Raw genomic sequence first — 22,119 nt, forward strand, 5'->3', positions numbered from 1 at the left:
CTTTGAGTGTTTTTGTGAGAGCAGCTGAGACTTACACCTGAACTGAGATCAGCCTGATTGCTGTTATTTATGTGGCAGCTAAGAAAAAACAGAAGAAGTGAGGGAAGGAAGCTGGTTTTGTTTTTAGCTGCTTACTGGAAGTGATGTGTCTGCTGGTCACAACTCTTCATCCAATCAATCATCAGAGAACAACATCCACTCTCACACGTGACAAAACCTCCTCCATTAGTTACCTTTGACTTACTGACACATCTTACAGATGTTACGAAATGGTGAAAGAGAAAAAAGACTGAATGCATGTTAGACGTTCCTGGTGTGTTTTATTTATTATGGTTCTACTGTGTTTTCAGCACCAGCTCGTTTAGTTATTACATATTACAGTTATTTTATTTGCATTCAAAAGTTGTATTTTTTAGCTTAATTGTATATTTACAAAAGTTAAAAAAATTGGTTTAATAGTCTGAAACATTATTGTCAGTTGACATTTCTTTTTATTTACCTCTTATGTATTGCTTGGTAATTAAATAGATGTTTTATTTAGCCTTGGTAAATGCTTGAGTTTAACACAGAGCAGTGCAGAATTTTAAGATTTAGCAGTTGGTTAAATTCGATGATCAAAAAATCATTAGGTTCAGAAATATTGTGCATTTACTGTTGTTATGAATGATGATTTAGCATTCAGATAAGGTCGAGATATCGGCCATGAAAATCAGCCCAAAAACTCTGCAGCATACTGTATATCGGCCATCGGCTGACCATGGCCGCGGTTTAGTGATTGGTATCGGCAAAACCCACGGCAGTCGACCTCTAAATAGAATATAAATGTCACTTCTTTAGAAGTACTACACAAACATAACGAAATGTAAAAATGTAAGTGTTAAAGTAAAATAAAAACACACCAACACAACAAATGAATGAAACATTGAAGTGCTTGTTTTTCATTAATTAAATCTAATTAAAAGTATTTTATTGTTGGTTCACAATATATGAATCCAATTGTTGTTTCTCACTCTTCTTAGGTTATTTAGGTAGATGATTACAAAAAGTAAAAGTAAATAAACATATAACATTTTTTAAGTATAAACTAAGGAGTATAATAATAAACATGAACGTCAAAAGTCAGTAGGGAGCAGTAAATAGTAAAGAGTTGAGGTTTATCTAGAGCAAATTGTGCAAATATTTTGTTAGCAGAAGATATCGTATTAAGTTTTTTAATGGTGGCAGCTGAGGTAGCATTATTTGTGTTGTTTAATATATTTTTTTATTTTCCAGGAGCAGGGGTTAAAGGAGGAGGTAGTGGACAGCGTTCAACATTCCTAGTGCCTGGTGGACGAAGCTGTTGGCCAGTCTTGTGGCGCTGGTTCAGAGGCTCCCATTTTGGAGGAGTCATCAGCAATGCTAATGGCTCTGCAGGTGAGGCGGGTGTTGAAGATGACCTTGAGGAAGGGCAGAGGGACAATTATGGTTTTGCTGTCTTGATATATTTGAATCTAGTTCAGATGGCACAACAATGCTGAAAAAGTCAACTCAAAGTTAAAATTACTGCTAAAAATGTAGATTTATTGTGTGATTTATTTAATTTCTTTAGTAGTTTAGCAGGAGAAAATGGCATGAGTTTTTTATCATCTTTTCCATGACCACCAGGTGTGTTTCCACATGGTTGTTTAAGAAATGACAAGCAACTCATTGCACCAGCTGGGGTTTTGAGAAGGGTCAGATGACATCATTGGCACGCATCAAGCAGAGAAATCATCTAAGGAGATTGTAGAAATGACTAAAATTGGGTTAAGAACTGTCCAATGCTTTTTTGAAAACTCGAAGGAAAGTGGGGACCCATCGTCTTCGAAGAAGAAATGTGGCTGTGAAAAAAATCCTGAAGGATCGAGATTTAATGATCGGCGAACATGTAAACGTTTAGTGAAATCTAATAAAAAAACAACAGGAGAACTCAGGGCTATGTTTAATTGTGAAAATATGAGCATTTCCACATGCACAATTAGAAGAGAACTCAAGGGATTGTGACTGAACAGCTGTGAAGCTGTAAGAAACCACTAACCAGTGAGGCAAACTGAAAAGAAATGCTTCAATTTGCTAGGGAGCATTAAGATCGGACTCTGGAGCAATGAAAGAACGTCATGTGGTCTGATGAGTCCAGATGGCCCTGTTCCAGGGTGATGGTGCATCAGGGTAAGAAGAGAGGCAGATAAAGTGATGCACCCATAACGCCTAGTGCCTACTGTACAAGCCTGTGGGGGCAGTGCTTTGATCTGGGCTTGCTGTAGTTGGTCAGGTCTAGGTTCAGCACCATGATGTGCTCCAAGGATGAGGTCAGCTGACTAATGACCAAGTTATTTCATCTTCCCTGATGACACAGGCATATTCCAAGATGACAATGCCAGGATTCATCGGGCTCTAATAGTGAAAGAGTGGTTCAGGGAGCATGAGACATCATTTTCACACATGGATTGGCCACCATAGAGTCCAGACCTTAACCCCATGGAGAATCTTTGGGATGTTCTGGAGAAGGCTTTGTGTAGCGGTCAGACTCTACCATTATCGATCTTGCATTGGTGACATCATGACGTCTTTCCACCTTTGCAGACACTCAGAACAAGTCGAAAACAAGGCGGCAGGTAAACAGAAGAGGTCCTTAATAGGGAAAAATGTAAGTCAACAGACAAAGCTAGAGAATAAGAAAATAACATTTGAGGGAAAAGACGTGTAGACAAGATGGCATTTGTTTACAATTTTATTTTCTGGGAAAGACCACTCTGTGCATGCTCAACCTATTTAATCTGACTGAATGCTTGGTGTGTATATACTCATGGCATGATCGGACCATTTCAGTTAGTGTCCATGTAAACAGAGAGTTGAATCAGATAGGGGACATTTGTGTATGTATTGTACGTGTATTTATGTAAACATAGCTAATTCTCTCTTCACCACGACAGACCGGTACAACGCCCGCATCACTGCACGTGCAGCACCAGTCCACCTAATAATCTTGTTCTCCATCTTCCACCGTTATTTATGTAGCACTTTATACACAACTCTGCCAACTAAAGTGCTGTACAGATGAAAACAAACAAACCAGCAGAATAAAACACTAAAACATACCAAATAATAATAATAATGAACAAATAAAACACTACACAACTGGATAACAACAATCAGGGAGTGGCAGCGAATAAAAGTGCGTCTTTAGAAAATATATTAATCCACAAGCGAGGAGACCTGTCCAATATTGACAGGTAGTAGCTGGTACAGCCACAGCAAAGGACCTGTCACCCCTCAGCTTTAACTTTACCCTTGGAACCACCAACTGCTGCTGTCAGCCCACCTCAGCTGGTGTGTTGGCTCATTTGGCAAAAGCATGTTTGATAGGTAAGAAGGTGCCAACCCATTTAAAGATTTATACTCCAACACCAGGATCAAATTCTAACAACAACTGGGATCCAGTGGAGCTAAGCCAGGAACGGAGGCATGCACCCAGGTCGCTATGACACAAATGAAATAGTCAGTAAATCCATTCCAAATTAGTATATAGCTAGCAAACTGGCACCTAAAACCTTTACACTTTAGCTCATTCCTTGGTAAAATGGTTGTGTGAAGAGAAACGGGAGATGAATGACGATCCTCCAACAATTTTATACTAGACCGGAACTCGCTCAGTAGGTGGGTGTCCATTCAAAACTCTTCAGTGATTGGCTAATTAGAGGATTTGTGTCCCTAAAGCCTAAACGAAATAGGAGGGGTGTTCCTGGTGTGAGGGGCTGAGAGCAGAGGTAACAGGATGACGTTTTTGTACCAACCGTTCGTTGCTTGTGGCGCTGTGGTAGCGAGCAGCACAGAGATAAACTGCACTGCTGCTCATGTTGAGCCTTTCAACTGTTAATGTGCAGTTCTGATTTCTGTCTGCATTCCCACCCATCGTCACATCCATTCCAGCCTCTGGAAAAGTGTCTCCGTAGTAGACATATCCTAGGTAGATCAGCTGTTTGCCTGCCTGCTTGAACCAGAGGATTTGGTTGTGGCTTATGATGTTGTGAGAACAGAAGATGTTGGCTGATTCTCCTGATGCTCTGTAGATCATAGATGGAGTCTGATAGACCTGGTTGCTGAAAGAACAAACTAAAAACAGAAACATGAAAAACTCTACATGACCCAACCTGAAAGTGAATAAAAACACAGAACTCAGTTCCTGTTCTATAATACTAGATGTTCCTGGTTTTACCTGAAAGCTGAAAACAGTTCAAATAAATGCTAAGGAACAAAATGATCATGTTGTCTAGTATTAAGTTGTGTTGTTGAAAATGTTTGTTGGAGTCTAAAAAATACAGTTCTGAACATGTACAAACGCCTTTTATCAAACCGCCATGGTGGGGGCGGAGCTTTCGTTTCTACTCAGCAGTGAGTTTTACTGGGAGAGGAAATAATGGGCAGATTTTAGGAGGAGTTTATAAATAAATAACTTTTATACATTTTACATACCTGACGAGCTCAGTATACACATTAAAGACTGCCCACTACTATTACAGAACATATGTTTGTAGTTTTATAAAAATAAACTAATTTAACCCGGTTACAAATGCATACAAGTCATTAGATGGCTATAATTGGTTTGTGTCTGGTGAATTGCTTTAACTGGATGATTGTTTGGGAATTTAACCCTTACATTGCATTAAAGCATTTTTTGGTGCTGTCACGTGTATTTTTGTGATTAACTTTGGCTATGTTAATGCAATTTATCTAATTTTTATGGAGTTTGTGTATTTTGGAAGGAATTACAAAAAAAGTTTGAAAAAAATTCAACTCCCTTTATTATGACATGGAAAATTTTGTACAGTTAAACATCTTTCAGCATTTTTTGTGCCATTGACTTTCATGTAAATCATATTTTTCTAATTAGCATAAATATTAGCATAATTTTAAAAAAGTATTATTGTTTCTGTGTTCACAGGCCTCTCACAAATTTAATATGCAGTTTTTACCGTTTTCCACTAGATGGTGTATACTTTCTCCATACCATAGCAGGGCAATGACTGACACAGCATTTAAATTAAATGATTTTTCTTTACCTCTGACTGCCCATCATAATACATATTCTGCAAAAAAAATGGTGTGTGTGTGTGTGTGTTGTTTAGAGATGCCATACAAAAGTTTGCATGTGTGTGTTCAAAATTTTTGGTAATTATGCTTTTACAGTGTAACTTCAAAAAATAAGTCTTTACTGAATCTACTAAATTTTTCTCATTCTGCAAAATAGCATTTTGACATGTGTCACTCTGTGTGTGCTTGTGCAGGCATGCATGCATGTAGGTATCAAAGCACTTTACAGATCTTCAAGAGACATATCTGTGACTGTTATCTTGAGTGGTTGAAATGGGGGTGGGGGGCAGGTTGTCATGTACTCTGTTGAACTCATGAATATTCATGAAAGGCATGCTATATGTAAAAAAACAAAGGATTTTCAGCAAATTTTCAGATATTTGTAGAATTGTTATTTCAACAAATACAAAGTATTTGCATGGATGAAAGTTAAGGTTGAAGGCTAAAAAACTTCAAAGGCGTACATTTGTTTAGCAAAACAAATTCCTGCAGAGCCCAGTTTGTTTACATAGTTGGTGTCAGTTTACACAGGTGCAAAAACAGACTAAATTATTACAGAGTTGAGTTATTATTACAGTAACATATTGCTCAGCCCCCCACAGCTGCTGCAGATGAGAAACTGGTTCTGTTCTCCTCCTCCAACCGCAGTGAGTTGCACACACCAAAGCGCAGCCTTGCATGCATGGAGTGAGCTAAGCAACCTCTCTTTTTATGCCTATTTGTGACACTCCAAGGCTGTGACAATTTACCCACAAAAAATGTCATTTGGACATGACACACAAAAAATTATTTGATTTTTTCTTTTTTTTTTGTTACAATTTTCAAACTTCTGGTTTTGATAATAAACCTGGCAATAAAGGGGTTAAATATGAGAAACACACATATTTTATTATATTTTGTTAGGGCTGAAGTCAAGGATGAAATTAATGTAAAAAATTGGGACTTATGAAATATTATATATTTCTATGGGAAGCTTTGTAAGTGCATTTTTTGTGCCCAAAGAACATTAACGTTAGAAAATTAAAAGGAACGGCAAGGGTTAAGAAAATTTCCAACTATTCCTTTGAATACTTGTAATAGAATGAGTAAAACAAACATATCACTTAAAGTCCCATCAAGATTCTTTTTCACCAGCTACCATTGGCACTAATTACTGAAAGGTATACTTAGCAAAGTAACTCTGATATTACATCTTAACCTAACATATAAATGGATACATTTTCATTTGGAAAACAGTGACAAAAGTGATGCAAAGCAAGTAGTAAAAGTAACATTCATCTGATACTTAAAAATAAAATTTTAAAGCGTTAGATTACTGGTTACTGAGAAAAGTGATCAGATTAAAGTAATTGACATCACTGATTTGCAAGTTAAGGGTAAAACAGATTTTAGAAAACAGTAATGACAATGACGCAAATGTGCACAGCGGTCTGTGGAGTGAATTTGTGGAATAGCAGATGAGGACTTGAGATGCTGTACTGATAAAAAACAGAGTTCTGAGTGCGTAAGGAGTGGAGAACTATCAAAGACAAATGCTTTGGATGTAAATCATGAACTTATTTGGTCTAAGAGGGCAAGCTGTGGTTATTGATTGCACTAACAGATCATCCAAGCAGTTTCTGCTCCTTTTTTATCAGTAAGTAAAATTATATTTCTGTACTTTATTTCACTGGTTGAATGGGGAAATTTGCGATATTGGTGGGGCTGGCTGGCTTTGTAGCAAAACTTGTAAACTGCTAGAGGCTTCGCTGCTTTACTGCAGTCTAAGATTCGTAGATTCTCCCCCTGAGCCTGAGATCAGTGGTCTCCTTTAAAACGCAGCTGAAAACTTACTTGTTCAAGCTGGTTTTGGTGTGACCTTCATCACCCTCTCTTTGTTTTGCACTCCCCACCTATTTCACCTTCCTCAGGATCCACTGATTTCCCTTTTTCATATTCACTCTCTTTCTTTACATTTTTAATTACAATTGTCTATTTTTTGCTCATTTTAAATGTGTTCTAAATCATTTTCTAAATTCTTTTTTATATTTTACATTTTTTTGTTTTTGTGGAGCGCCTTGAGATTTTTATCTTGAGCCGCTATAGAAAAGATCTTTTGTTCTTTTTCTACTTTTCAGTTGTCCAACATTTCTAAAATTCCTTTTTTCATTGGTCTGAATTGTTATTCTAATTATCTGAGATACTGAATGAGATTTTAGTCAGTTATAATCATCAAAATTAAAATAAATAAGCATTTGAAATATATCAGTCTGTGTCTAATGACTGAATCTAATATACTGTATAAGTTTAATAACTGAAATAAATTAACTTTGTTGTGATATTCTACTTTTATGACCAGCGCTTGTATATGAGGCTAAATAAATCAGTTTCCCATTGTCTTTCACTGGCGCTGGGTTGGGAGGGCAGCTTCCTAGGCAGGGAATCCCAAACGTCCGTCGTCCCAGCCACCTGGACTGAGGGAATCCCAAGGCATTCATTTAATTCCAAACGCTGACAGAAAACAGATGCATGTTTTTTATTTACATTTGGAGTATTCATAGACAGTAGAAACCCACATAGAAGCACAAAAAAGATGCAAAAATTTCTGATTTGCACAATATGCCCCCTTTAGGTGGATGCTTCTTTTGAGGCAAAGTATCAAACTTCTAATACTGCCGACTGGTGTGCTTGTATGTTATCAGTAATTTATCTCAACCATTCATGTAACATTTATTGGAAACATTTAAACATAAAATGTGTTCAAGATTTTACCAAAAACAATCAACTTTATTAAACAGTATCAAAATCTTTTTGATTGTTGCGTCAAAAGCAACATGAAAGCAAAGCTGAGAATGATATAAACACTTTAAATCCAGTGTTATTCTAAACGTCTTTAAGGCAAGCCAAGAGAGCTATTAATGTCTTTAGTTTCTGGAATCAAACGTTCAGTCTGACTTGATTCATTTCAACCTAAGTGAGCGTCAAGGAAGGGACTGGATGATGATTATTTTCTCGTTAACGCAGAAACGGTGGAGAACACTGAATAGGTTTTCCCCACAACGAGACACCTGCCTTTCCATAGCCAGACGGAAATCTTCCTTAACTCCTTTGGTGATCCCTCGGGTCACTGTGTGGTGTCTGCAACGGGAAAAGGATAGAAATATAAATATGGTCAACATGCTTTGACAGGAACATCAGAAACTGAGATTTATGAGAGCTATGCTTTAAGGACAAAATCATGGCAACAGCGTGTGACTTTTGCTTCCCACACAGAAATTAGCTCATTTAGTTTTAACAACTTACAAAGTAAAACCATACAAACATGTCTACAAATGAAATGAGATCAAGAGTCATGAAACATTAAAGACGTAACTGTACAACAATACCAACATCAGCCTCATGTAACAACAACAGTGATGACCACAGAAACGAGGAGTAATGGCTCAAATAAACAACTGCCAACAGGAAATCAAAGAACGACTAACTCTGGATGCAGAATGACAGGCCCAAATTAAAACTGTGGGGAGGGGGGATGACGAGCCTTGAAGCTGGGGATGGAGGGTGAAGGGTGTGAGAGAGGGGATGGGGACTGTGGGAGGAGGGGCCTGGGGTACCTGTCCATTGTCTGCACCCCTTGTAGGAGAAGGGTGTTTAACTCCACCCCCAGGGCGGGGCTAGGGTTCCTGAGGGACAGCAACATTCAACATCTCTGTCAGTGATGCTTCATTCAGGTCTTAACTTTAACAAAAGCGTTTGATTACAGCTTTGTGTTCTACTACATACCCCCTTTTTATTAAATAAGGCCCACTCCGTTAACAGTTTAATCATCACAACAAAACCGTCCCCACAGGCAAAGTCTACAACGTAAACCCTCAGCAGATTCAACTGCTCTCTTTAAAAACACACCAACAGAACGGAAAGGTGCAGGGTTAACATGCTAGCTGGAAAAAGCTCTGAATGACGGGCTCTTACTTAATCAGCATCCCCTGATTGGGCAGCAGCTCCAGCTGAATCCTCCCTCCTTCTGGAGTACGCAGGTATGCAAACTCCTCCAGCATGTCAATGTCTGAGGAGAACCAACGAGCTCAAGAAAACCAACGTCCTGGACAATCAGTTTATCAACGCTGCATCCAGATATGTTCCAAGCAGGTTTGGTCACGTTGCGTTTACATGAACGGTTACAGAAAAAGGATACTGGTGACATAATTGAAGAAATTCTCATACTGGAAACTGCCTTGCTGACAGATTTTCTCCACAGCCTTTAAAAAGAGCATCTCACCCTGCGGCCAGTCGAACTGCAGCAGCACCACGACGTGGCCGAGGGATAAGTCGTCACGGCTGTCTGTGAAGGCTCGCAGCTGATTAAACAGAATCGGAAGCAAGAGAAGAGAAACATCCTGCATGTGAAAGGCTGTGACACAAAAGCTGAAACCTTCTGTGCTTGTTCAAGTACCTTGAAGAGGGCAAGCATCAGCTGGAGACAGAAGGGTAGCACAGCTCTGCTGGTGCAGGGGAGCAACCTCAGGTCATTACCTGCTTCATATGAAGAGCAGCTAATGAAATAGTCACACATCTACATAAAGCATGTGGGCAACAACACAAGCTACTCGTGTGTACATTTCTTACACAACAGTCAGATGTACAGGTGCTGGCCAGTAAATTAGAATATCATCAAAAGGTTGAAAATATTTCAGTAATTCCATTCAAAACGTGAAACTTGTACATTATATTCATGCAATGCACACAGACCAATGTATTTCCGATGTTTATTACGTTTAATTTTGATATTTATAGGTGACAACCAATGAAAACATCAAATCTGGTATCTCAGAAAATTAGAATATTCTAAAGGCCAATGAAAAAATGTTTGTTTCTCTAATGTTGGCCAACTGAAAAGAATGAACATGAAAAGAATGTGCATGTATAGCACTCAATACTTAGTCGGGGCTCCTTTTGCCTCAATAACTGCAGTAATGCGGCGTGGCATGGACTCGATCAGTCTGTGGCACTGCTCAGGTGTTATGAGAGCCCAGGTTGCTCTGATAGTCGTCTTCAGCTCCTCTGCATTGTTGGGTCTAGCGTATTGCATCCTCCGCTTCACAATACCCCATAGATTTTCTATGGGGTTAAGGTCAGGCGAGTTTGCTGGCCAATCAAGGACAGGGATACCATGGTCCTTGAACCAGGTGCTGGTGGTTTTGGCACTGTGTGCAGGTGCCAAGTCCTGTTGAAAGGTGAAGTCTGCATCCCCATAAAGTTGGTCAGCAGCAGGAAGCATGAAGTGCTCTAAAACTTCCTGGTAGACGGCTGCATTGACCCTGGACCTCAGGAAACAGAGTGGGCCAACACCGGCAGATGACATGGCACCCCACACCATCACTGACGGTGGAAACTTTACACTGGACCTCATGCAACGTGGATTCTGTGCTTCTCCGCTCTTCCTCCAGACTCTGGGTCCTTGATTTCCAAAGGAAATGCAGAACTTGCTTTCATCAGAAAACATAAATTTGGACCACTCAGCATCAGTCCAGTCCTTTTTGTCCTTGGCCCAGGCGAGACGCTTCTTGCGCTGTTTCATGTTCAAGAGTGGCTTGACACACGGAATGCGACACCTGAATCCCATGTCTTTCATGAGTCTCCTCGTGGTGGTTCTTGAAGCGCTGACTCCAGCTGCAGTCCACTCTTTGTGGATCTCCCCCACATTTTTGAATGGGTTTGTCGTCACAATTCTCTGCAGGGTGCGGTTATCCCTAGAGCTTGTACACTTTTTTCTACCACATTTTTTCCGTCCCTTCGCCTGTCTGTTAATGTGCTTGGACACAGAGCTCTGCGAACAGCCAGCTTCTTTAGCAATCACCTTTTGTGTCTTGCCCTCCTTGTGCAAGGTGTCAATGATTGTCTTTTGGACAGCTGTTAAGTCAGAAGTCTTCCCCATGATTGTGGTGCCTTCAAAACAAGACTGAGGGACCTTTTAAAGGCCTTTGCAGGTGTTTTGAGTAAATCAGCTGATTAGAGTGGCAGCAGGTGTCTTCTATATTCAGCCTTTTCAGAATATTCTAATTTTTTGAGATACCAAATTTGGAGTTTTCATTAGTTGTCACTTATGAATATCAAATTTAAATGTAATGAACATTGGAAATACATTGGTCTGTGTGCATTGCATGAATATAATGTACAAGTTTCACGTTTTGAATGGAATTACTGAAATATTTTCAACCTTTTGATGATATTCTAATTTACTGGCCAGCACCTGTATAGCTGGACAGATTCAGACAGTGATACTGGAAGCGGTTTACCTCTCCTGGGTCTGGTTTTTGTTCTCCCCTGGTCTTCGTGTGATCTGTTTAGATCTTGGCTTGGAGGAACCAGTCCACCGACAACATCGAGCAGCTTCTCACAGGCCATCTGTTTAATGGAGATGGGACAAGAAGACATAAAACACTAATAATCAAATGAATGCTTGTAAAACATAAACTGCACTGCCACCTTCAGGTCAAACGGTGTATCATACGGGTTTGTTACATAAACCACTCGGTCACTGGTTATCTCTTAGGGCAGGGGTGTCCAATCCTGGTCCTGGAGGGCCGGTAACCAGCAGGTTTTGTGGTTTTTCTGCTTCAACACACTTGATTAGCTGGTTGAATCACCTGTGCAGCTGCTCATCAGGCTCTGCAGAAACCTGTTAATCACCTGCTGATTGAAATCAGGTGTGTTGAAGCAGGTTAAAAACGAAAAAGTGCTGGATAACGGCCCTCGAGGACCAGGATTGGACAACCCTGTCTTAGGGACTATTAAACATTTCATCATGTTGCAAAAACAAATCATCAAATACACATTAATTTAACATCAAAGATACACCTGAAACGCATCAATACAAATCACACAACAAAAATCAAAACAATGGACAGAAAATATTGCTTAACTCATTCACTGCATTTTTTTACTGTGTGGGCGTCGGACCGAGCCCCCGCACCGTGAGAACATACATCTCAGCTCTAAAGCCGATCTTCATCCGCATACGTCACACGTCACGTGATCAGGAAGTAGAAAATCCATGTGTTAGGAGATCTTTTGGGGCCGCTGCTGTAAAAAAAAAGTGAGGCGCGAACTGGAAAAACTTCTGCCGATCACAATTCGACAACGGATTATGAAAGAATGGATAACGCTCAAAACGCACGGACTCTTCCTGATGTAAGAGGCGAGTCTCCTCTTTGTTTTGGTAGTTTTGGCATTGACATCATCATAGAGTGCAATGTTCTGTGACTCTTAAAAAAACTGTGAAAACGCTGAAAAACGCTGGCAGCGAAGGGCTTTTCTGATCAGGAAACAGCTGGCAGTGAATGAGTTACCGTAATTACCCGAATATAGGACGAGTTTTTTTTATTATTAACAATTATGCAAAAGGGGGGATCGTCTTATAATCGCCGACTAAGCAGAGGTCGTGGTGAGGTCATTGAACTAAAGAAGAAAAATGGCGGGGAGGAATCTGGAGTTAAGCGGATCTAAAACTAGGCAAGTTAACCAACAGCTGCGGCAGAGTTACGACGCAAACTTCAAAATGATGGTTGTCAACGCAGCAGAAGCAACTAACAACTGCCAGGCAGCCAGAAAATATGGCGTTACGGAGTGTAACGTCCGAAGATGGCGCATCCAGAAAGACCGTCTGAAAAATGCTAACAGCATGAGAAAAGCTTTTCGTGGTCCACAACGCGGCCGCTTCCAAGAAATTGACAGGCGGTTGTGTGAGTTTGTTACTGAGAAACGTAATAAAGGTCTGCCCATTACCAGAGCAATCATCCAGCTCAAAGCCTTGAACATTGCCAAGGAGTTAAACATAACGACCACAGAGTTTAAAGCCAGCACCGGCTGGTGCATAAGGATGATGCGCCGGAGCGGCCTCGCGCTGCGACGCAGAACCAGCCTTGCCCAGCACCTGCCATCAGACTTCGCAGAGAAGCTGCAGTCTTTTCAGCGCTATGTGATTGGCTTGAGGAAAAAACACTCCTACACACTGGATCAGATCGGGAATGCCGACCAAACACCGGTGTTTTTTGACATGCCTACATCTGTGACTGTGCACAAAAAAGGTGAGAAGTCTGTTATTGTGAAGTCAACTGGAAATGAGAAGAATCGGATCACCGTCATGTTGGCGTGCCTGGCAGACGGGACTAAGTTGGCCCCGTATGTGATTTTAAAATGCAAAACTGTGCCGAAAGAGCCAATGCCAGCTGGCATTATTGTGAGAGCCCAGGAGAAAGGCTGGATGGAGAGCAAACTTGTGGTCGATTGGCTGAAAGTGGTGTGGGGAACGCGACACGGCGCGCTCAGAAAAAAGATAAACATGCTAATTATGGATGCGTTCCGTGGACACCTGACTGACGCTGTCAAAACTCAGGTGAGGAAGATGAACGGCGACCTGGTTATCATACCGGGCGGGATGACAAGCCAGCTGCAGGTGCTGGATGTGGTGGTTAACAAGCCTTTCAAGGACAACCTGCGCAGGAGGTACACAGAGTGGCTCCTGTCCGGTGATCACGCTCTCACACCGTCTGGAAAAATTCAAAAACCGACTGTACATCGGCTTTGTGAATGGATCCTCCAGGCATGGGATGCAGTAACAGCAGAGAGCATCATCAACGGCTTTAAAAAGTGCTGCATATCCAATGCATTGGATGGCAGTGAGGATGACATTCTGTGGGAGGAGGCGGGACCGCAGCGTGAGAGTGACAGTGACTCTGAGCAGAGCGAAGCAGAGGACATCTGTGAGTAAATGCCTCATGCAGACTTTTGAAATAACTTGATTTGACATGTTAAGAGAAGTTCTTACAGTTTGACTACAGTGGGGTTTTTTTTTTTTTTGTTCAGTACCATTTGTGTAAAGCACTTTGAGTTGGATTTTATTTGTTTGATTAAGTGCTATATAAATAACATTTGATTAATATCCTGACAGAATCCCAAAAGCTTCATAACAGATTTTTGTGATTGCATTAATAGGTAAATATTAAAGTAGTCTGTAATTACGGTATTACTGTATTTACCAAAATTTTTCAAATATTAAATATTTTCTTTAAAAAGTGAATTTTGCCTTTTTCTTAAAATTAATCTCTTGGAAAGGGGGGTCGTCTTATAATAGGGGTCGTCCTATATTCGGGTAAATACGGTACTTGTAGCAGAATGTATGATTGTGTTTGATCTGCACTCAGACTATAAATGGTGTAGGACCATGGTGGTGTGCATATGCTTACTCTGTACTCCCCCAGGGCGTAGTGGCAGGATGCCTGCTGTATGAGCGCCCTGTGGTGCTCCAGACTGGCCTGACCCGAGGGGCTCTGCTGCCCAGGCTGAGGCTGATGCACTGCAGCCATCTGATGCAGGCTCGAGAGGGCCTTACGGTACTGGCCCTGGAAATGACAACAAACACAATAAATCACCAGAAATATGTAACAAATAAGATGTTTCAAACAGTATACCTTAGAAATTTAAGATTAAACAAGTTCTAGTCTTTGAAGCCTTTCAAAAAAAAGTGTTTTTGTATTTTATTTTATATGGTAATAAAACAATTCTCTTTGAATACACATAAATACAAACTGTATCTAAGCACATGTAAACGTGTTTTACGATGAGATATGCTGGTTAAATTACTAGAAATATTTGTTAGAATTACAAATGTAATGTAATTTTAACACATCTTGATGTTAGTACTGTTCTTTTTATAGTAAGAATAGTAGAATGCCTTTACCAGATTTTATTTTTTGTGTGGTTTTAAATTAATTAAAAAGAGGATCCCAGGAAGAGTAGCTGTAGTTTTTGGCACGATAGCACTTACTTGGTATATAATCATGTCTGTGAGGAATATTCTGAACCACAGCCAGCTCTCCGTTTTCCACGCAGCGCAGATCTTCTTAAACTCTGAGGAGCATCAAAAAGGAACGTTTTATCTAGATGAATACATTTGCTTTGTGTCAACACCACTAAAAGCTTCATCTGTGAATGTGCAATTCTCGTCTTTGCCCATTTATGTCAACATGCCCAGAGCCTGGCAAGATTTTAAAACAAAACAAAAACACAAAAAACTTTTTGTTCTTTACCAGTTTCTAGACCATCATGGGAGTAAAGGAGGTCCCAACTTTCTCTCGCTGTGCGGAAGCTCTCCAAAGTCTCTGCCCAGCTGGGCATCTCAGCCTTGTTAACGAAAATGTGTCGTCCTCTGCTTTTCCCTAGACCCTCCTCATCATCTGAGCTCTATAAAATACACAAAGGGCAAGTCATGAAAAATACACCAAGCCTACATTGCATTTTAGACAATGAAAAAGAAAAAGTTCCCTTGTATTTTTTTCCCAAAACTTTTGCAATGTTCTCAAGTATAAATGAACGCCCTGTGAGTCGATATCTGTGGGAACAAAAAACACTCTGGTGCTCTTGTTTCAGGAAGGAGAAGTGAGCCAGATCAGAGTTGAGATTAGGGTTGCAGCGACTATAAATTTTGGTGGTACAAATATAGCCTGAGAAATAATCACGGTTACCAGAATTATTTTACATGAATTGATTTCACATCTGTATTAACATCACACACATTCTATAAAGTATTGATAAAAGGCATGATTACATTCTATAAAGGTTTTGAACCCCAGGAATATCTAATTTTCCTGTTCAGAGATTTTGCTATGAATAAGTCACTCTAATACTGATTTGCAACACTGATGTTTTACCTCCACAAAAATCACATGCCTGGATGAGTTCTGCTGTGTGGTGGAGTTGCTAATGCTAACGGTTAGCTTCCATTAGCAGAGACGTTCTCTGTTGTTTCCTGGATGCTAAACAAACAACAACCTTCCCCATGTGAGTCAAGATGGGTGAGTCCATTAATGTTAATTGGAAGTGTGACATAGATCTGTCAGGATTTTCTAATCCTAGAGTTTCACCGTTTATTTTCTATCCGAAGCTAAAGCGTGGGAATTGGTGTAGGAGACTATTTTTATGTTCAGTCTGCATGAAAAACTCAGTCACTGACGCTAATCAGAAATAATTAAAGATTTTGGCCGGAGGCAAATTTCCTTTGAACAACATGTGTAAAGAAGTATTAAAAACTCAGATGAAAAAGGTTTTGGGATTTTCCACGGCTGGAATTTTAAGAAAATCTGATGTTTTTGACTGGCGCGGGAAAAAAAGAAACTAACTTCCGGTCTATGCCCCAGGCAACCGGTGACGTTTCACAAGGAGCTGAAACAGCTAAAGTAAACAACCCCCGACTCCGGTGTCTCTGCTTTAATAGCAGAGAACAATGTGTCATTAGTCAGATGTTGCTTCTGAAGCCTCTGCTAGTCGGTCAGATTAGGTTTTTTCTCTGGGATACGGCGACAAGAACAGATATTGGATTACCGTAGAAGTTCAACCAAACTCCGATCCCGCTAGCTGGATATCACTACCGGAGGTGCAGACATGTTTTAGACTGTTTGACTCTGAAGACCCGTGACCCAATTTGAACATCGAGGTGGATTCTGTTCATCTTCAGAACCAAAATCAGTACAGTTTGTTTACTTTTGTTTAACATTTCATTTCTGTGCTCCACTGGGAGCTCTAAGCTGACAAGTTCTCAGCTGGTCTTACCTCCATCATGTGAACCAATATAGTTCAGTAATCTACAGATATGTGCGCTGCCAGTTTTACAGCTCCACATATACATTGATATAACTCTGGAAAATATATATAACTAATAGCTCACCAGAATAAATCTTCCTGATGCTGGAGTAACTCCTTAGTTTGACTCGTTTGCACTAATCCAGGATGGCACGGAAGTTCTACTGGTCCATGGAGGATCTATTGTTGATATGGGGATCATCTTTTAGATTATGTGTGTGTGTGTGTGTGTGTGTGTGTGTGTGTGTGTGTGTGTGTGTGTGTGTGTGTGTGTGTGTGTGTGTGTGTGTGTGTGTGTGTGTGTGTGTGTGTGTGTGTGTGTGTGTGTGTGTGTGTCGTAGCTTTCCCAAATGACTTGTTTTTTCCTTACCGGAGCTAACACAGTTAGCAGTGTTGCTGCAGTTATGCTAACGGGACTTGTCTGGAGTCCAGAAGTACCGGTGCGGTTCTAGATGGATTTATAGATGTAGGTTAATACTTTAGATCAGACCTATGTTATTTAAAAATGCATGTAGGACACGGACACATGGCTCAGACCTTTTGCTGCAGCTGTAAATGCAATTTTCCGTAATAATTAAGAGCACGAAAGTAAACAAAATACAGTTATTCACAATACTAGCAACATCAGCTACCTTGTTTTACATGCTGGAGTGACGTGTGCGAAACACAGTTCTTTACTCTCTGGAGGAGAGGATTTTGATTTTCTGTAATGATTTATGACAAAATTCCTAACAAAATGAAAAACTGAACCAGTTCATATTTGTATAGATGGTAAAGTGTAGTTATACTGCATTTCTACAATTTTAATGCCAAGTCGGGCCAATACCTTTAAAAAAAATTTTTTTCTGAGTTCCAAAACGTCAAGAAAAATGAGGATGTTTGAATAAAAAATATTTAAATTTTGACTACTTGTTAGAAATATTTAATTGTTGTCATAACCTATATTTAACTAAAGTCTTCAACTGCATTTTTTTTATTGAGACGGGCGTCGGAACAAGCCCTTGCACTGTGAGAGTAAACACCACGGCTCTAAAGCTGATCTTCACCCATGTGTGTCACCAGTCATGTAATCAGGAAGCAGAAAATACAAGAATTAGGAGATTGTTTTGGGACGCTGCTGTGAAAAAAGCGAGGTGCGAACCGGAAAAGCTTCTGCAGCTCACAACTACGGATTATGAAAGAAAATATAACGCTTTAGAAATATGCTGATTTTTCCTGGTGTAAGAAGTGAGTCTACTTTTTCTTTTGGTAGTTTTGGTGTTTACATGATCATACAGCACAATGTTCTGTGACTCTTCAAAAAACAGTAAAAACACTCAAAAATGCTGGTAGCCAGGGACTTTCTAATCGGGAATCAGCTGGCAGTGAATAAGTAAAAAACTGTTGGTTTTTTTTCAGTGAATCACACCTTTAATTATATTTGCCCAATAGCCTTTTTTGAGTTTCTGTAAAAAGATAAAAAGGATAAACTGTTGACAGCTGGTCAGGGTTAGCACTGAAGAATGAATTAAGATGCTAAATTGCTACTAGTGCAGTGATGAATATAACATTACTTAAATGTAATTTCTACTTGTTCATACGTTTTCACATTTCATCAGTAAGAATATTATTTGGACAAGGATAAATTATATTATTGCTATGTAGAACAGGAATTACAGAGAGGTGTAGTTGATTAAATATTAAAATGGCTTGCAGTTGCCGTAAAAGCTTGTTGTAGACAGATAAAGGGAGAATGTAGAACAACACAATATGAACCATCATTCACTAGAATGTTCTAATATTACTGTTAAATCTGTTCAGTCACTAACATAATCTGAATCAGTTGGAGGTAATTTGTCTGCGTGATAATCTCAGAGATATAACAAGTTGGGAGCTTTGCAACTTTTTTCTGCCAGCTCTCCAGATGGACGAGACATCGTTCTGAATTTCTCTTTTAGCAGCTTTGGGAGTCTAAATATTCCCTCACAGGAGACTTGTCAAAGTCAAAGTCAAAGTCAAAGTCAGTTTAATTGTCACTTCTGCCACATGTACAGGACATACAGAGAAATGAAATTACGTTACTCTCAAACTCTCGCTAGATAGAAAATAAACATTTAGTATAAAAACAGTAACCAAGTTCAGAGAGACTGTGGGGGAAAACAGAGGAGAGTTGGGAGAGCTGGGAGGGAGTTTAGCTTCCTAACTGCCTGATGGATAAAGCTGTCCTTCAGTCTGTTGGTCCTGGCCCCTTGAAGCCCTTTCTAGGTGGAAAAAGGAGAAGTCCCAGCAGTTGTTGATGCTGGTTCTGCTGCGTACGTTCGTTCACTTTCACTTTGGTCCACTAATTTATTTATTTTTTATTTATTTATTTTTTTTGGCGGTGTTTGAGACATCTTTACAGTGGATTAACCGCAGCGTTTCACACCGTGTTTAATAGTCAAACCGGTTAATCCTTGCAACCTAGTTGAGATGAACAGTGCAAGTTTTGGATTCTTATATTTCGACATGTATTTATTATGTATTTATGTATTTAGCAGACGCTTTTGTCCAAAGCGACTTACAAGTGATAATCGGCATATTGCCCTTGAGGCTAACAACAACAATAACAACAACAACATTGACATCAGTCATGGAGAGTAGGGAACATGGAGTGGACAGTAGAGAGGGGGGAACGGGTGCAGGCAAGGTGCTAGTTAAGAAGATGCTCTCTGAAGAGCGTCCGACTGGATAACACCAACGCAACTCTACCACTGATGCCATTTGCTTTGCAACGTTGATGTTTCATCTCCACAAATAACACAAGCCTGAAAGAGTTCTGTCTTGTTGTACAGTTGTGAATGCTAACGGTTAGCGTCTTCTAGCTGAGACATGCTCTGCTCTCTCCTGGATGTTAAATCAACACAGCTTTCCCCATCCAAGATGGATGAGTCCATGCATGCTAATTTACCAACATAACATGCTAATGTCACTGGCTTTTCTAATCCAAGTGTTTTCTCATCTATTTTAGCATGCATGTAAACTCACCTATAAAAAACTATTTCTCAGTTAATCTTTAATATTTTTGCCTCACAAGCAAATATTAAAATAAAATAAAAGATTTACCATAGTTTTCTCTCTCCCATCAACCAGTTTGCGTTTCTTATGTGCGTGTTTCAGAGCTGCTCGTTCTACATCCACATCACTGTAAACTGAACTCAAGTCCTCCACCAGAATCCACGGCCCTGAGTTCATCGCACTGACCGCTGCAAAAATATTAACACATAAATTTACACTTAATCAAAACCAAATACTTTGGAGATATGTGAAGAAATAGCTAACTGCTCGCTGCAATAAGGACTGACCCTGGAACAGTGAAGGTTGTACCGCTGAAACGTAGAGGAAAGCACTGCGGAAAAGGATGAGCGCAGTACAAATGACCACCTGACTGCAGCAGCGGGACCTGGTTTCTCCTTCCAGGCTGGGCAGGTAACGACACAGCTCCTTCACTCTCTGAAACAAGTCCACATAATTCCTACAAAACACAGAAACACCAAACATAACCGGTTATAAACATCAGTCTTTACACTGACCATAAAAATGAATCAGCACATTCTTCTAACCTCTTATCAGGCTGTGTTTTTATGAATAAACTACTTCCACAAGATTTTCAGATTCATCTCTATTTTTGGGCCACTGCTAAAATGGTAAAAAGTGAATGACTGGCAGACTGATACCTCTGTCCTTTGTCTCCCTGCCACTCACAGCGAGCACCAACCACAGTGACAATATCAAGCAGCCTCTCCCACGGTTCTGCCACCACTGAGGATTTTTCTGACAGGCCATCAATCACATATCGTTGAGAGCCACGGGATACCCCAGGCGACTTTAAAGTCCCACCATCTTGGGTTCCTAAAACAACCAACCACACCACAATGGTCAGTAAATTCTGCCTTGAATATAAAATGTAAGACTAAGAGAGCAGCATACAGCAATTTAAAAGAAACAACTGCACCTTGTATCTGCACATCAGGTGATGGTCCACGGGAAACATAACCAATGTAGAACTCAGCTGCTTTAAGGATATATTTCTGCATTAGGCTTGTTGGCAGCCGCATGTCCATGTTATTCATAACCAAAGGTAGAACATCACACACTGTAAAAGTAAAAATTTAATTTAATTAAATATTTATTTTAGTTTATTTCACAAATGGCTCAAATTAAACTCACCAAAAAGTTTTCTGAAGCAGTTGACAGGAGTTTCCACATTCTCTGATACCTCTGCCTCCAATAACGTCTCTCCTAAATTAACCTAACATTGGGGCAGATTGTTACCATCCAATGAGCTACACTGATGTCACAAATCAGTATGAGTTATTTTGTTACCACTCACCCCGTGTTGGACCACAGACTCTGGAAAGCGTTTTAAAAGTAACAAAAGCATCTCTGCCTTCTCTAAAGTGTTGAAACACTGCTCTGTGGCTTTCAGCAGCATCTCACATTGCACACGACCTGGCAATGTCTCAAAAAGGCCTGAGTGATGAAAACAAACATCAGTTTTCCAAGACATGCCCGATACGTCAAGTGCTGCTTTATGGTCACACTCATCCAAGAACAGATACTGTACTGTACATTAATCAGAAATTAAGTATACTCTTCTTACCTCTTAGAAACTGTGCATGTTTATCCTGAGAGTCACTCCGCAGGGCAGCTGTGATGACACTAATTTCACGCCAAACAATGGGCTGATCTGGAAAGTTTATGAACCTAAAGGGAAGTATTTGCATTTCTAAGCACGTGATAGGCTGAGACTTGACATAAACAGACTGATATAAAGCTGTTACTCACATGTCATACAGCAGCCTCCCAGCTGATGCCGTTTTCTCTGCGTTTCGTTCAATAATATACATTTCATACTGTAGAAAATGTGAGGAAGTGCAATTAAGTAAATCTATGACCGAGCTGCAACTATGATTTATGTAAGCAAATTGAACAGGTGTCTCGTGTTACCTGTATGTTGAAATCTGCAGGATAAAGGGTTCTGGCTGTTATTAGCCAGGCTTTGGCTGCACAGGGATCTTCAGAGACCAACTCACGGGCTTTTTTCACCAAAAACTCACAATCCTTTTGCGCTGACATATTACTCTCGTTATATTACCACCTTTGCAGGTCCGACTACCGTTTAAACTCGTGTTTTACAGGATAAAACCATGATTGTTGAAGCAAGTTTAAGAAGCAGTTCTCTGCTGTAACAATGCAGTTAGCAGCATAGCTAGCTGCTAGCTAAATGCAAGCTACTAGTTATTGTAAGAACCATTCAGCGAAAAACAATATATTATTATTTTTGCCTTGCATAAATACTGCGATAAAACTGATAAATTTAAGTAGAAAAGTGGAAAATAGAAACCTCTGAAAATTTACCAAGCAAAACTAGCATAG

At 40.0% G+C, this 22,119-nt stretch overlaps 1 protein-coding gene and 1 gene segment (V, D, J or C); both read right to left on the reverse strand.

The window, feature by feature from the left end:
* Positions 1 to 3,642: 3,642 nt before the first annotated feature.
* Positions 3,643 to 4,377, reverse strand: LOC129162840 (T cell receptor beta variable 16-like). The segment is given in 2 exon segments: positions 3,643 to 4,131; positions 4,235 to 4,377. Coding segments are annotated over 2 exon segments (444 nt in total).
* A 3,477-nt stretch (positions 4,378 to 7,854) lies between these two features.
* ints10 (integrator complex subunit 10) lies at positions 7,855 to 22,042 on the reverse strand. 4 transcript variants are annotated; one of them, XM_015945008.3, is made up of 18 exons: positions 21,691 to 22,042; positions 21,529 to 21,596; positions 21,344 to 21,447; positions 21,074 to 21,213; positions 20,911 to 20,992; positions 20,696 to 20,836; positions 20,418 to 20,592; positions 20,046 to 20,215; positions 19,807 to 19,946; positions 15,177 to 15,330; positions 14,915 to 14,997; positions 14,334 to 14,489; positions 11,385 to 11,493; positions 9,542 to 9,621; positions 9,284 to 9,446; positions 9,061 to 9,154; positions 8,703 to 8,771; positions 7,855 to 8,226 (listed from the first exon to the last, which is right to left on the reverse strand). In XM_015945008.3, exons 1-18 carry the CDS (start codon positions 21,817 to 21,819, stop codon positions 8,070 to 8,072), a joined length of 2,214 nt encoding a protein of 737 aa, XP_015800494.3. In that variant the 5' UTR covers positions 21,820 to 22,042; the 3' UTR covers positions 7,855 to 8,069. The 4 variants fall into 4 exon arrangements, with proteins under 4 accessions (XP_015800494.3, XP_015800486.3, XP_015800506.3 ...); XM_015945000.3 differs by having other exon boundaries at positions 9,542 to 9,624; XM_015945020.3 differs by lacking the exon at positions 8,703 to 8,771.
* Between the last annotated feature and the right edge of the window lie 77 nt (positions 22,043 to 22,119).

This window comes from Nothobranchius furzeri, chromosome 1 (assembly GCF_043380555.1).
Source record: "Nothobranchius furzeri strain GRZ-AD chromosome 1, NfurGRZ-RIMD1, whole genome shotgun sequence".
Classification (NCBI taxonomy): Eukaryota; Metazoa; Chordata; class Actinopteri; order Cyprinodontiformes; family Nothobranchiidae; genus Nothobranchius; species Nothobranchius furzeri.

What these genes read in the sequence shown, in the direction of transcription:
- ints10 (XM_015945000.3), bottom strand. Translation starts at nt 21,819, where the DNA reads ATGTCAGCGCAAAAGGATTGTGAGTTTTTGGTGAAAAAAGCCCGTGAG. An exon ending in ACATGCACAGTTTCTAAGAG is followed by an intron (nt 21,214 to 21,343) that starts GTAAGAAGAGTA and finishes TTCATCACTCAG; the next exon opens with GCCTTTTTGAGACATTGCCA. An exon ending in TGATGCTTGCCCTCTTCAAG is followed by an intron (nt 9,447 to 9,541) that starts GTACTTGAACAA and finishes CTGTTTAATCAG; the next exon opens with CTGCGAGCCTTCACAGACAG.